The sequence below is a fragment of the Oncorhynchus masou genome, chromosome 13 (genome assembly GCF_036934945.1).
Source record: "Oncorhynchus masou masou isolate Uvic2021 chromosome 13, UVic_Omas_1.1, whole genome shotgun sequence".
Taxonomy (NCBI): domain Eukaryota; kingdom Metazoa; phylum Chordata; class Actinopteri; order Salmoniformes; family Salmonidae; genus Oncorhynchus; species Oncorhynchus masou.
Window position 1 is genome coordinate 59282457 of NC_088224.1, and position 15631 is coordinate 59298087.

General features: G+C 44.3%; 1 protein-coding gene across 1 annotated transcript; it reads left to right on the forward strand.

Annotated features, from left to right (window-relative positions):
- The first annotated feature begins 4 nt into the window (after positions 1–4).
- On the forward strand, positions 5–15374 carry LOC135552702 (beta-secretase 1-like). The gene is made up of 9 exons (XM_064984487.1): positions 5–952; positions 5250–5338; positions 5618–5834; positions 6163–6300; positions 8047–8181; positions 8519–8620; positions 8891–9040; positions 9551–9722; positions 12609–15374. The coding sequence occupies exons 1-9, from the start codon at positions 638–640 to the stop codon at positions 12851–12853; spliced, it is 1563 nt and encodes a 520-aa protein (XP_064840559.1). The 5' UTR covers positions 5–637; the 3' UTR covers positions 12854–15374.
- Positions 15375–15631: the final 257 nt, after the last annotated feature.

Here is a 15631-nt window from a genome sequence, read left to right on the forward strand (position 1 = left end):
CAAAATGATGCAGGATTGATGGAGGAAGCGGGTGAATGTGGGAAGGTAGCGGAGAGAATGCACAGAGGAGTGATGCGGATTATGTTGGTCTATTTGACTGGGATTTTTGGTCGTGTGACAGAACGATGATCGGACGGGTGACGGGCCTCTAGATTGTTGATATTGGGACTACAGCCCTTTTTGAACAATCTCTAATTCAGGCGTTCTCTGTTTTCTTTTATTATCGGCCTATTTGCGCAGTTGTTGATTTTATTATACTGAATTGGATTGTTTTGTCGACAACTATAGACGATTGGCACATGGATATTTCTATCGTTTATCAAAGATTTTGTAAATTATTGTTATTTTTGTTATAAGGTGTGGACAAAGTATATGGTCGCGGCAGCAAAGCGTTCGATACGACAGCATCTGTACACGGACAGATCTTCAAATCAAGGGAACTCCGCTTTATTTTAATAAAGATGTCAACATTGTTGCATTATGGCTGCAACTATCAATTGTTTTGCAGCATCAGCGTTTGATCTTGGTGCTATAAACAACAACTCTGCAGCATTTCTAATGATGCCAAACCGAAAGGAGACGGTCGAGTGCGCAAATTAAGTGTCCTAAAATATAAAGCCTAAAATAACATTTCAAAATGGATGCACTTTGTCCTCGCTGGATGGTATTTTTATGGACGATTGTCGCCCTGTTTGTGGGTGTCAGCTTCGGCACCAACGAGGCTGAAGTTGAAACAAACACCTCTGGTCCACTGACTATCCACTTCCCACTGCGGCAGGGCCCTCTCTCCGAAACCCAACCCCCGCACGTGGCTCCACAACGCTCCTCCAGGGCTACGCGGAGGAGCAGAGGGGTCAGGGGCATCAATTTCGTGGACATGGTCGACAACCTCCGTGGAAAATCTGGACAGGGCTACTACGTGGAGATGGCAGTGGGTTCACCGCCACAGAAGGTGACTGACTGACTCTCTCACTCTCTCTCTGTCTCTCTCTCTCTCTTATTGAGACGCCCATTCCGTTGACCCTGTATGACGTTTTGCGCACCTGTGCCTTATATCCTCTGCATTGTGGCACGTCAAACGTACCCTATCAAACGTTTGATTAGTGGAATCAGGTGATGAGTAGTAGGGAAAAAACATGTACACCTGTTTGGGTCCCCAGGACCAGAATTAAGAAACACTGGCCTTCGTAAACCTTGGTAACCTGGCCTTTAAAATGACAGAGGGTGAAGAAGGAGAAGGACAATAATAAATGTGTGTGTCTGTGCCTGTGTTTGCATGTGAGAGAAGGAGAGAATGAAGCCTTTAATTCTGCAGAGAGAGAGAGGGGGAGGGGGGGGGGATAATTCCCAGTGTGATGCAGCTAAGCAGCTGCAGGGTACAGACTGGCACACCACAGGGATTACTGTGTGACAGAGCCAATGTTATGCCCTGCCTAGGACACTCTCATTATGCCACTAGGAGGATAAACCATCACTGGCTTCCATCCACTCACTAACATTTAGAGACATTGATACAAATACAACCATAGAGATGAATCCAGTGTTAATAACTATTTATGCAACACACTAAAATACACTCAAAAGGATACCATTACCATACTGCTTTGTTACAGTAATACAAACCAAACAAAGTGCCACAAAGGCCTGCTGTATAGACTACTAAACCCAGCAAAAAAAGAAACATCCCCTTTTCAGGACCCTGTCTTTCAAAGATAATTCGTAAAAATCCAAATAACTTCTTTCTAAAGGGTTTAAACACTGTTTCCCATGCTTGTTCAATGAACCATGAGCAATTCATGAACATGCACCTGTGGAACGGTCGTCAAGACACTAACAGCTTATAGACGGTAGGCAATTAAGGTCACAGTTATGAAAACTTGGGACACTAAAGAGGCCTTTCTACTGACTCTGAAAAACACCAAAAGAAAGATGCCCAGGGTCCCTGCTTATCTGCATGAGGACTGCAATTGTAGCCAGGGCAATAAATTGCAATGTCTGAACTGTGAGATACCTAAGACAGAGCTACAGGGCGGACAGCTGATCGTCCTCGAAGTGGCAGACCACGTGTAACAACACCTGCACAGGGATCGGTACACCTGAACATCACACCTGCAGGACAGGTACAGGATGGCAACAACAACTGCAAAAACTAGTTACATCAGGAACGCACAATCCCTCCATCAGTGCTCAGACTGTCCGCAACAGGCTGAGAGAGCCTGGACTCAGGGCTTTTAGTCCTGTTGTAAGGCAGGTCCTCACAAACTCACCGTCGCTGGACCAGACAGGACTGTAAAAAGTGCTCTTCACTAACGTGAGTCGCGGTTTTGTCTCACCAGGGGTGATGGTCGTATTTGCATTTATCGTTGAAGGAATGAGCGTTACACCGAGGCCTATACTCTGGAGCGGGATCGATTTGGAGGTGGAGAGTCCGTCATGGTCTGGGGCGGTGTGTCACAGCATCATCGGACTGAGCTTTTTGTCATTGTAGGCAATCTCAACGCTGTGCATTACAGGGAAGACATCCTCCTCCCTCATGTGGTACCCTTCCTGCAGGCTCATCCTGACATGACCCTCCAGCATGACAATGCCACCAGCCAAACTGCTCGTTCTGCGCATGATTTCCTGCAAGACAGGAATGTCAGTGTTCTGCCATGGCCAGCGAAGAGCCCAGATCTCAATCCCATTGAGCACGTCTGGGACCTGTTGGATCGGAGGGTGAGGGATAGTGCCATTCCCCCCAGAAATGTCTGGGAACTTGCAGGTGCCTTGGTGGAAGAGCGGAGTAACATATCACAATAAGAACTGGCAAATCTGGTGCAGTCCATGAGGAGGAGATGCACTGCAGTACTTGATGCAGCTGGTGACCACACCAGATATGGACTGTTACTTACTGTCACACACTTAAATGTGTGATTGTCAAATCAACTTAAAGATGTAAACCAGGGGCTGTATGTATCAATCATCACAGAGTAGAAGTGCTGATCTAGGATCAGGTCCCCCCTGTAATCATATTCATGATCTAAAAGGCTCAACTGATCCTAAATCAGCACTCCTCTGAGATGCTTCATGCATACAGTCCCTAAAATAATAGATGAGGTTTGCAACAGGGATTCTAGGCTTCTGCCAGCTAGAGGAAGTTTAGAAGGGTCGTAGCAAGAGTGAAGTGTGTGTGTGTGTGTGTGTGTCAGGATGCAGCCGCAGGCCAGGCGTCTCGGGTGGTGTGTCTGAAGGGAAGCAGGATGCGGGCAGGACAAATCAATTGTGAGGCGTCAGCGTATTCCTCACCAAAATACACCCGCTACACTACAATCAGAGAGAGAAAGGGAAGAGTGTGGGCCAAGAGGCTGACTGAAGGTTAAAGTTAAATCACTCTTTACAGTACTACCTCATAATGCTAAGGTGATTCTTTATTTATTTCAATATCATATAACATGCAAATGGATCCACACAGACTGTTATACACAATCCCCCACAATTCATTGCAATGTATCTGTGTTTGCAAGGCTTAGTGTTTTTATGTGATATGTGTACATAGTAGAACATCATTTCAGCTGCTGTAAACCCAGGGAATGGATGGTAAAGGGACATGCTCCTCTAAGCAATGTTTAGAAAACTTAAGGTCATTTGCTGTATTTCTACAAAATGTAAACATTCTAAAATGCATTTGGAGCACAGCAAAAACAAGCTTACATGACTCCAGACATGATCAGTTTGTTGCTGTAGCTTCATTCACCTCAGTCAATAGGGGACTGAACATTCTAGAAACCAGTGGAGGCTGCTGAGGGGAGGATGGCTCATTTTAATGGCTGGAATGGAGCAAATGGAATGGCATCAAACACATGGAAACGTGTTGGATGTATTCGATGCCATTCCACCAATTCCGCTGAAGCCATTACCATGAGCCCATTCTCCCCAATTAAGGTGCCACCAGCCTCCTGTGCTACAAACATGTCATACAAGAATTAGCTGCTACTCACTAGCTCAGCACCGGGATTAAAACTCTAGTTTAGTTTCATGTCAAGTCAAACAGCAGTTACCTAGCCAAAGCAATCTACTACATCCATCTGTACCTCTGCACTGTTTTGAGAAAAAGTGGCGCTGTTCCCTGCAGCTGCGTGATGCTCTCTCCATAAAGCCAGCCAGCCATCCATACAAACAGCCTTCCCTCCTGCTCCCAGGTGTCTGCATGGTCCTAAAGTCAGCCAGCCAGTTACGGAAAAATGCATTTGCCTTCTAATTGGGATTTAAATGATTTTAGCAGCCTATTTTAAATAGTTTGTGTTGTAGGGTAGGGCAACTGCCATACCCAATTAACACTTCTGTGATAGAGGGTTAGAAGACGACATGGATATGTTATGGAACAGCATGGTGCATGTGATGAGTGTATCTCAAGTGACATGTTTCTGTTAGTGGGAGTGTGTGTGTGTGCATGTGGCATTTGTGTGGAGAGTGTGTGTGGGACTGGGAGACTAAGGCAGGCTGGGGGTTCTTCCATGCACACAGTCCTTCAGGCTCTTGGCTCTGCCACTGAGAAGAAGAACTTTCCTGGGCTATGTCCCAAATGGCACCCTATTCCCTACATAGTGCATTACTTGGGCTCTGGTCAAAAGTAGTGCACAATATAGGGAATAGGGTGCCAGTTGAGGATGCATCCCTGGATATTTCTGGAGCATATCTATTATTGATCAGGGTCCTGCTGGTCACCAGAGAGACAACATGGCTGCCAGTCTGATTGACTAACTGCGCAAAATGTGATACTTACACTGAAAGGAGAGGGAAGGTGGGAGACAGAGAGAGAGAGAGAGAGAGAGAGGGCAATCCGAGAACAGCCTAGGGGTTGGATGCAGAGGGAAAGGAAAAGAGAAGGACATTTGGAGCAAAAGAAACCAATACATAGCAACTGCCAGTTGCAAATGAGCTTCAACTGCTAGTACCACAATGCCAGGAGGTGAGGGAGAGAGAAAGTGACTCCAAATGGCTGAAATGAAGAAGTGCTTTTAGCAGCAGCTGCAGGGAATCATTTTATGAATAGGCATGATTGTCTCCAAGGTAACCGGGATAATGTCCTTATCATCAGTGTATTTCAATGTATTCTGTCCTTTAACACTGGAAGACTCGATAACGCACACACACACACACACACCGACATACACCACATATAGCTACCACATAATATAGCCCTAGCATTGGAAAAATGCCCAGTGAATATGTAATGACAACTATGTTGTGTTTGTGTGTTTGGGAATCAGTTGAATATTCTGGTGGACACAGGCAGCAGTAACTTTGCAGTCGGGGCAGCTGCTCACCCTTTCCTCTGCAGATACTACCATCGCTCACTGTGAGTACCATGGGATCTTATTACAATACATTGAAAGTGCTCTTTCTTGAAAACTTTACTGCTGACATGCGCAATGCTTTGGGACCCTATCAACAGTGGCCGGATGGGCAACATACTAAAATATGTTTTTTGAGTAAACTATCCCTTTAAATATAATATTAAATATGAATCCCATTGACGAGTGAATCTCAGTGGGATCTCTCCCTTTTAGATGACTCTGCACATACTTCCCTTGGTGGGCTTATACAGTAAGCCCCTTTTCTCCGCTGCTGTTCGTAGGTCTAACTCCTACCGCGACCTTGGGCGCAGTGTCTACGTACCCTACACCCAGGGCCGCTGGGAGGGTGAGCTGGGCACTGACCTGGTGTCTGTGCCACACGGCCCCAACGCCTCGCTCCGTGCCAACATTGCTGCCATTACCCAGTCGGACCGCTTCTTCATCAACGGATCCAACTGGGAGGGCATTCTGGGCCTGGCCTACGCCGAGATCGCCCGGGTGAGAGGAGGGGAGAGAGAAGGAGAAGAATGGGAAATGGTCTGGGTAGAAAACACATGGGTGAGAGGGGGAAGAGGGAGATGGAAAGGGAGAGTGAGAATGATCAGCTAGGGGGTCACTGGTGAGGGTAGAGAGACAGCACTATTCAGTAATGTGAAAAATCCACAGTGATGGATTTGTGGAGATACAATATCAGTTTAGGCTTGTTGTCAACAAGATGGCTAAAATGACCACAGGATTGTTTTAGATGTTTTCCCCCTCACTTTAATGTAGTTATCCTTTTCCCATCTTTAAATCCTTTAATCCCCCGCCCCCCCTTTCTGTTTAGCCTGATGAGATGCTGGAGCCTTTCTTTGACTCGCTGGTGCGGCAGACCCCCGTGCCTAACCTGTTCTCCCTGCAGATGTGTGGTGCAGGGTTCACCCAGAACTACAGCCTGGGCAGTGCTACCGTGGGTGGCAGCATGGTGAGATGAGAGAGATAGAGCAAGAGAAATAGACATACAGTAGATAGGAAAAGACACAGACACATTTTCTGTTTTAGGGAAATACACAGAAGCTGTGTATTGTGTTAGTGTAACAAAGAGAGTTATAAACTCAGCAAAAAAAAGAAACATCCCTTTTTCAGGACCCTGTCTTTCAAAGATAATTCATAAAAAGATTTTCATTGTAAAGGGTTTAAACACTGTTTCCCATGCTTGTTCAATGAACCATAAACAATTAATGAACATACACCTTCAGAACGGTCGTTAAGATACTAACAGCTTACAGACGGTAGGCAACCATGGTCACAGTTATGAAAACTTAGGACACTAAAGAGGCCTTTCTACTGACTCTGAAAAACACCAAAATAAAGATGCCCAAGGTCCCTGCTCATCTGTATGAATGTGCCTTAGGCATGCTGCAAGGAGGCATGAGGACTGCAGATGTGGCCAGGGCAATAAATTGCAATGTCCGTACTGTGAGACGCCTAAGACAGCGCTACAGGGAGACAGGACGGGCAGCTGATCGTCCTCGCAGTGGCAGACCACGTGTAACATCACCTGCACAGGATTGGTACATCTGAACATCACACCTGTGGGACAGGTACAGGATGGCAACAACAACTGCCCGAGTTACACCAGGAACGCACAATCCCTCCATCAGTGCTCAGACTGTCTGCAATAGGCTGAGAGAGGCTGGACTGAGGGCTTGCCGGCCTGTTATTAGGCAGTTCCTCACCAGACATCACCGGCAACAACGTCACCTATGGACACAAACCCACCATCGCTGGACCAGACAGGACTGTAAAAAGTGCTCTTCACTGACGAGTCACAGTTTTGTCTCACCAGGGGTGATGATTGGATTCATGTTTGTCATTGAATGAATGAGCGTTACACCGAGGCCTGTACTCTGGAGCGGGATCGATTTGGAGGTGGAGGGTCCGTCATGGTCTGGAGCGGTGTGTCACAGCATCACCGGACTGAGCTTGTTGTCATTGCAGGCAATCTCAAAGCTGTGTGTTACAGGGAAGACATCCTTCTTCCTCATGTGGTACCCCTTCCTGCAGGCTCATCCTGACATGACCCTCCAGCATAACAATGCCACCAGCCATATTGCTCGTTCTGTGTGTGATATCCTGCAAGACATGAATGTCAGTGTTCAGCCATGGCCAGCGAAGAGCCTGGATCTCAATCCCATTGAGCACGCCTGGGACCTGTTGGATCGGATTGTGAGGGATAGGGCATTCCCCCCCCAGAAATGCCCGGGAACTTGCAAGTGCTTTGGTGGGAGAGTGGGGTAAAATCGCACAGTAAGAACGGGCAAATCTGGTGCAGTCCATGAGGAGGAGATGCACTGCAGTACTTAATGCAGCTGGTGGCCACACTAGATACTGACTGTTACTTTTGAGCCCCCCTTTGTTCAGGGACACATTATTCCATTTCTGTTAGTCACATATCTGTGGAACTTGTTCAGTTTATGTCTCAGTTGTTGAATCTTGTTATGTTCATACAAATATTTACACATGTTAAGTTTGCTGAAAATAAACACAGTTGACAGTGAGAGGACGTTTCTTTTTTTTGCTGAGTTTATATAGAGATGGTATGTGCCAGGTAGGTGCTGTATGTCGGTATTGTTTAGTTATAATCTGTGTTGCAAAGGCAATATGAGATAGAAAGTGTGTTGAGAGTTTGGACCCATCCTATGATACTGTCTGATTTCCGTTTCCTTAGATCATCGGTGGAGTGGATTCTTCTCTCTACGTTGGAGACCTGTGGTACACCCCGATCCGCCGGGAGTGGTATTATGAGGTCATCATTGTGCGCATTGAGGTCAATGGTCAGGATCTCAACATGGACTGCAAGGAGGTACTGGAGCTAACGGTTTTGCTGATAACATTTTGTTTTTCTGATAATCATTCAATCAACATTTTCCTCTCTATGTCATTACATTTTTCTCTTTAATATAATAATATAATATATGCCATTAGGCAGATGCTTTTATCCAAAACGACGTATAGTCATGTGTGCCTACATTTTAAGTATGAGTGGTCCCTTCTCTTTTTCTCTTTAGTTTGCTCCTGTATTCTCTTTATTTAACCCTGAATACCTGTCTGTTGACCTTTTATCACTAATACTGGTGCAGTAAGTGACAGTGAATAAAGAATGACAATTTGTTTCCTCTCTTGGCTTGTGGTTCTATCAGTACAACTATGATAAGAGCATTGTGGACAGTGGCACCACTAACCTCCGGCTCCCTCGTAAAGTGTTCCAGGCAGCTGTGAAGGCCATCGAGGCTGCCTCGTCTGTGAGTTCCTCCTCATACCTTTTCTCCTCTCTCTCACACTCCCCCTCTCTGTTGTTTTGTTCTTTCTCATCTTTCTAGCTGCCAGTTTCAGCTAGTGTCATGTGATATCCCCTTTCTCAGGTCTAATGTCTGTAATACTTCCATGGCTATCAACTTTCTCTAGTTTCTAGTTTCTGCAGTTGCTAAATATTCTTTCTATCCCCCTCTCCCCCCCCCCCCCCCACACACACACACACACACACACGCACAAACCCCATGTCTCCCTATCAGACAGAGCAGTTTCCCTCTGGGTTCTGGTTGGGGGAGCAGCTGGTGTGCTGGCAGGCTGGCACCACCCCGTGGCACATCTTCCCTGTCATCTCGCTCTACCTAATGAGTGAGAACCGCAACCAGTCCTTCCGCATCTCCATTCTCCCACAGGTAACAGTGTTTGTCTGTGTACTTCCCGGTACCTTCAATTCATCAATTCAATGAGCTAGTGATGATCCTCTCTTAAACTCCTTTCACTGTTCATTCAATTTAGATGCGTTGAGAACGTCAGAGAGTATTTGATGTATGTTATTCCTATGAGAGACTGGACCTTGGAGATAGTGGTGATTAGTGGAATCCCTGTTTCAATGGAAATGAGATAGAAGTGGAGAGCAGCTTGTATTGGGACAGTAGAGGCAGCCAGCTCTGTCTTTGAACCTTCGACTAGCAACAGTTGACATTGATAATATGCTTGTATAAAAATGTGAAAGAAGTGAGTAAATTCCTCACTCATGCGTGGACTGGTTAATTCATGCTTACACCAAACCCAGACTGCATAGACAAGCACAAAACAGTGCAGTGAGCTTATTAGCCTATTGCTGTATTTCTCCTCGTTTACACTTAACATACATTGTTGTTGTTCTCTACTGACTGTCCGCTGTTTCTTTGTGCCCCCTGCAGCAGTACCTGCGGCCCGTGGAGGACGTGGCCTCGGCCCAGGAGGACTGCTATAAGTTTGCCGTATCCCAGTCCAGCACGGGCACCGTCATGGGCGCCGTCATCATGGAGGGCTTCTATGTGGTGTTCGACCGCCAGAGGAAACGCATCGGATTTGCCGTCAGTACCTGCCATGGTGAGGGGGGATGGAGGGAGTATGAGAAGGAGGGAGAGAGGGAGATGGTATATATATATATATATATATATATATATATATATATATACACACACTACCGTTCAAATGTTTGGGGTCACTTAAAAATGTCCTTGTTTTTGTCCATTAAAATAACATCAAATTAAACAGAAATACAGTGTAGACATTGTTGATGTTGTAATAGACTATTGTAGCTGGAACTGACAGATTTTTTATGGAATATCCACATAGGCGTACAGAGGCCCATTATCAGCAACAATCAAGAAACTGAAGATTTTGTACAACACTGTGTGCTACTCCCTTCACATAACAGCGCAAACTGGCTCTAACCAGAATAGAAAGAGAAGTGTGAGACCCCGGTTCACAACGGAGGAAGAGGACAAGTACATTAGAGTGTCTAGTTTGAGAAACAGACGCCTCACAACCGGCAGCATCATTAAATAGTACCCACAAAACACCAGTCTCAACGTCAACAGTGAAGAGGTGACTCCGAGATGTTGGCCTTCTAGGCAGAGTTACAAAGAAAAAGTCACATCTCAGACTGGCCAATAAAAATAAAATATTAAGATATGTAAAATAACACAGACACTGGACAGAGGAACTCTGCCTAGAAGGCCAGCATCCCGGAGTCGCTTCTTCACTGTTGATGTTGAGACTGGAATATGTTACGGGAAATATCCGATGGCATTGAGGAGTATACCACATCAGTCAACGGCTTCATCAATAAGTGCATCGATGACATCGCAACACAGTGACCATACGTACATATACCCCAATCAGAAGTCATGGATAAATGGCAACATCCGCACTGAGCTTAAGGGTAGAGCTGCCGCTTTCAAGGAGTGTGACTCTAACCCGGATGCTTATAAGACATAACGCTATGCCCTATGACAAACCATCAAATCAAAGTTTATTTGTAACATGCGCCGAATACAACAGGTGTAGACCTTACAGTGAAATGCTTACTTACAGGCTTTAACCAATAGTGCAAAAAAGGTATTAGGTGAACAATAAGTGAGTAAAGATCTAAAACGAACAGTAGTGAGGCTGCATACAGACACCGGTTAGTCCGGATGATTGAGGTAGTTTGTACATGTAGATATGGTTAAAGTGACTATGCATATATGATGAACAGAGAGTAGCAGCAGCGTAAAAAGAGGGGTTGGGGGGCACACAATGCAAATAGTCTGGGTAGCCATTTGATTACCTGTTAAGGAGTCTTATGGCTTGGGGGTAAAAACCGTTGAGAAGCCTTTTTGTCCTAGACTTGGCACTCCGGTACCGATTGCCATGCAGTAGTAGAGAGAACAGTCTATGACTGGGGTGATTGGGGTCTTTGACAATTTTTAGGGCCTTCCTCTGACACTGCTTGGTGTAAAGGTCCTGGATGGCAGGCAGCTTAGCCCCAATGATGTACTGGGCCGTATGCACTACCCTTTGTAGTGCCTTGCGGTCAGAGGCCGAGAAATGATGCAACCGGTCAGGATGCTCTTGATGTTGCAGCTATAGAACCTTTTGAGGATCTCAGGACCCATGCCACATCTTTTTATTTTCCTGAGGGGGAATAGGCTTTGTCGTGCCCTCTTCACGACTGTCTTGGTGTGTTTGGACCATTTTAGTTTGTTGTTGATGTGGACACCAAGGAACTTGAAGCTCTCAACCTGCTCCACTACAACCCCGTCGATGAGTACTTTTAAGTACTACTTAAGTTGTTTTTTGGGGGTATCTGTACTTTACTTTACTATTTATATTTTTTTACAACTCTTACCTTTACTCTACTATATTCCAAAAGACACCAAAAAGTACTCGTTACATTTGGAATGTTTAGCAGGACAGGAATATGGTCTAATTCACGCACTTATCAAGAGAACATCCCTGGTCATCCCTTCTGCCTCTGATCTGGCAGACTCATTAAACATAAATGCTTTGTTTGTAAATTACGTCTGAGTGTTGAACTGTGCCCCTGGCTATCCGTAAATGTAAAAACATTTTTTTTTAATTGTGTCGTCAGGTTTGCTGAATATAAGACATTTTAAATTATTTATACTTTTACTTTTGAGACTTAAGTACATGTAAAAACCAAATACTTTTAGGCTGCTAGTCAAGTATTATTTTACTGGGTGACTTTCATTTTTACTTGAGTAATTATATTTTAAGGTATCTTTACTTTTACTTATTAAGTATGAAAATTGGGTACTTTTCCACCGCTGGTTGTGAGGCCAGTTGAACATACTGCCAAATTCTCTAAAACGACATTGGAGGCGGCTTATGGTAGAGAAATGAACATTAAATGATCTAGCAACATCTCTGGTGGACATTCCTGCAGTCAGCATGCCAATTACATGCTCCCTCAAAACTTGAGACATCTATTTCATTGTGCACATTTTAGAGTGGCCTTTTATTGTCCCCAGCACACGTGCACCTGTGTAATGATCATGCTGTTTAATCAGCTTCTTGATATGCCACACCTGTCAGGTGGATGGACTATCTTGGAAAATGATAAAATCTCACTAACAGGGATGTAAACAAATTTGTGCACAAAATTGGAGAGAAATTTTGTGCGTATGGAAAATTCCTGGGATCTTTTATTTCAGAGCATTAAACATGGGTCCAACATTTTACATGTTGTGTTTAAATTTTTGTTCAGTGTATATACACTGAGTGAACAAAACATTATGAACACCTGCTCTTTCTATGACATAGACTGACCAGGTGAATCCAGATGAAAGCTATGATCCCTTATTGATGTCAATTTTTAAATCCACTTCGATCAGTGTAGATGAAGTGGAGGAGACATATTAAAGATGGATTTATGTGTGTGTGTGCCTGTATGTAAGGTCCTGATCTATGTGTATTTCTATGCCACAGTGCACGATGAGTTCCGTACGGCCTCCGTCGAGGGGCCTTTCCACGGCGTGGATCTGGAGGACTGCGGCTACAACATCCCACAGACGGACGAGTCCACCCTGATGACCATTGCCTACATCATGGCAGGCATCTGTGCCCTCTTCATGCTGCCACTGTGCCTCATGCTGTGCCAGTGGCGCTTCTCCCGCTGTCTCCGCCCATCTGGAGCTGGGGACTTCGCTGATAATATCTCACTCCTCAAATGATAGAAAGGCATGGAAATACAGTACACAGGAGAGGCAAGCCTACCAGGAATGGAGATGGAAGCTTTTCTAATGGTTATTGAGGACGCATCAGCCTCATTGAGTAATGCAGAAACAGATTAACATGTAGGATGGTGTTGGTTGTGGCTTGGGAGGGTAGCACAATGACCAAACAAGCCAATGGCCACTTACTTTGGATTCATCAAAGGTGGATATACCAGCAAGCTGGGTTAAATGGCTTCCTGGACTCAGTGGACAACTTTATTGATAGAAGAACATGATATAAATATACAGTATTTATAGATGTGTGTGAGTGTTCGTGATTGTATGAGGTGTGTGTATATGTATGTATGTATGTATGTATGTATGAACAGCACCAGTCAAAAGTTTGGACACACCTACACATTCAAGGGTTTTTCTTTATTTTTACTATTTTCTACATTGTAGAATAATAGTGAAGACATCAAAAGAATGAAATAACACATGGAATCATGTTTTAACCAAAAAAGTGTTAAACAAATCAAAATATATTTTAAATTCTTCAAAGTAGCCACACTTTGCCTTCATTAAAGCTTTGCACACTCTTGGCATTCTCTAAACCAGTTTCACCTGGAACAATTTTCCAACAGTCTTGAAGGAGTTCCCACATTTGCTGAGCACTTGTTGGCTGCTTTTCCTTTACTCTGTAGTTCAACTCATCCCAAACCATCTCAATTGGGATGAGGTCAGGTGATTGTGGAGGCCAGCTCATCTGATGCAGCACTCCATCGCTCTCCTTCTTGGTCAAATAGCCCTTACTCAGCCTGGAGGTGTGTTGGGTCATTGTCCTGTTGAAAAACAAATGATAGTCCCACTAAACGCAAACCAGATGGGATGGCATATCACTGCAGAATGTTGTGGTAGCCATGCTGGTTAAGTGTGACTTGAATTCTAAATAAATCTCAGACAGTGTCACCAACAAAGCACCCCCACACCATCAGACCTCCTCCTCCATGCTTCACGGTGTGAACCACACTTAAAGAGATCATCCGTTCACCTACTCTGTCTCACAAAGACATGCCTGCTGGAACCAAAAATCTCAGATTTGCACTCATCAGACCAAAGGACAGATTTCCACCGGTCTACTGTCCATTGCTTGTGTTTTTTGACCCAAGCAAGTCTCTTCTTATTATTTATGTCCTTTAGTAGTGGTTTCTTTGTAGCAATTAGATCATGAAGGCCTGATTCACGCAGTCTCCTCTGAACAGTTGACGTTGAGATGTGTCTGCTACTTGAACTCTGTGAAGCATTTATTTGGGCTGCAATTTCTGAGGCTGGTAACTCTAATGAACTTATCCTTTGCAGCAGAAGTTACTCTGGGTCTTCCTTTCCTGTGGTGGCCCTCATGAGAGCCAGTTTCATCATAGCGTTTGATAGTTTTTGCGACTGCACTTGAAGAAACTTTAAAAGTTCTTGACATTTTCCAGATTGACTGACCATCATGTCTTAAAGTAATGATGGACTGTCATTTCTCTTTGCTTATTTGAGCTGTTCTTGTCATTATATGGACTTGGTCTTGTACCAAATAGGGATATCTTCTGTATACCACCCCTACATTGTTACAACACAACTGATTGGCTCAAACGCATTAAGGGAATAAATTCCACAAACCTTTAACAAGGCACACCTGTTAATTGAAATGCATTCCAGGTGACTACCTGAGCATGCCAAGAGTGTGCAAAGCTGTCAAGGCAAAGGGTGGCTACTTTAAGAGTCTCAAATATAAAATATATTTTGATTTAACACTTTTTTGTTACTACATGTGTTATTTCATAGTTTTGATGTCTTCACTATTGTACAATATAGAAAATAGTAACAATTCTGAAAAACCCTTGAATCAGGTGTGTCCAAACTTGGCGGGTACTGTGTGTTTATTGATCACATATACACGAGGTGATCTAGAATTTAAGGATGGACCTGATTGAATATATTTGATTTTACATCAACAGTACCAGCTAAGCAATGCTAATCATAAGTGCTAATTGGGTGAACTTTTCAAGAGTGTAAAATTAGCACTCAAATATCAGATGCAGTGAAATTTATGGTGAAGCCATGTTACTTGGTGTACATTAAAAAGCTTAGATATATGTATTTAATACAGTTAATATCAGATATGACACTTTTATAAGTTGGTACCTCACTGCTTGTGAATGTACTAATTCACACAGAAAGAGACACACACAATCATTCTCCCACACATACAGAGGTCTTCAAAACCTCCAAACAGCTTGATCTCAGCCAACCCTTTAACAGCTCACATACAAAAACTCACCGGCACAGCCCCGGACAGTAACACACGTTCATGTGCCCCAGTCAACTGCACTATCCCCATGGTGTGCTTGAATATAAATTGTTGTGTGATGATTTTATGTTAATGAAACACAATTTCGCAATTACAGACAGATCTTCTTTCATAGACCTGCTGTAAATAAATAGACGCACCTGACATAGCACTGACTACCAATAAATAAAGTAACAAATATAATTTAATCTGTGTCATGACATGAATTCCCCTTCCTTAATGAGTGGGATACAGACATCTGGACCTATAACGTCACTATCAGCTTCTTGCAGGGCAGGCGACGTGGGAGGTTCCTGGTAGAAAGCCAGACACGATCCCCAGGGTAATACACAGGACTCTCACTGCAGTGGCGGTCTGCCTGATCCTTTTGACGCGCTGGAGTCTCACGTGAGCGTCGCTCCACATACTGCGAGCCAGAACCACTCATCAACCGTAGGAGT

Coding starts and splice junctions, on each gene's coding strand:
- LOC135552702 (XM_064984487.1), top strand. CDS start 638: ATGGATGCACTTTGTCCTCGCTGGATGGTATTTTTATGGACGATTGTC. Junction 953..5,249: donor TGGGTTCACCGCCACAGAAG/GTGACTGACTGA, acceptor TTTGGGAATCAG/TTGAATATTCTGGTGGACAC. Junction 6,301..8,046: donor CTACCGTGGGTGGCAGCATG/GTGAGATGAGAG, acceptor CCGTTTCCTTAG/ATCATCGGTGGAGTGGATTC.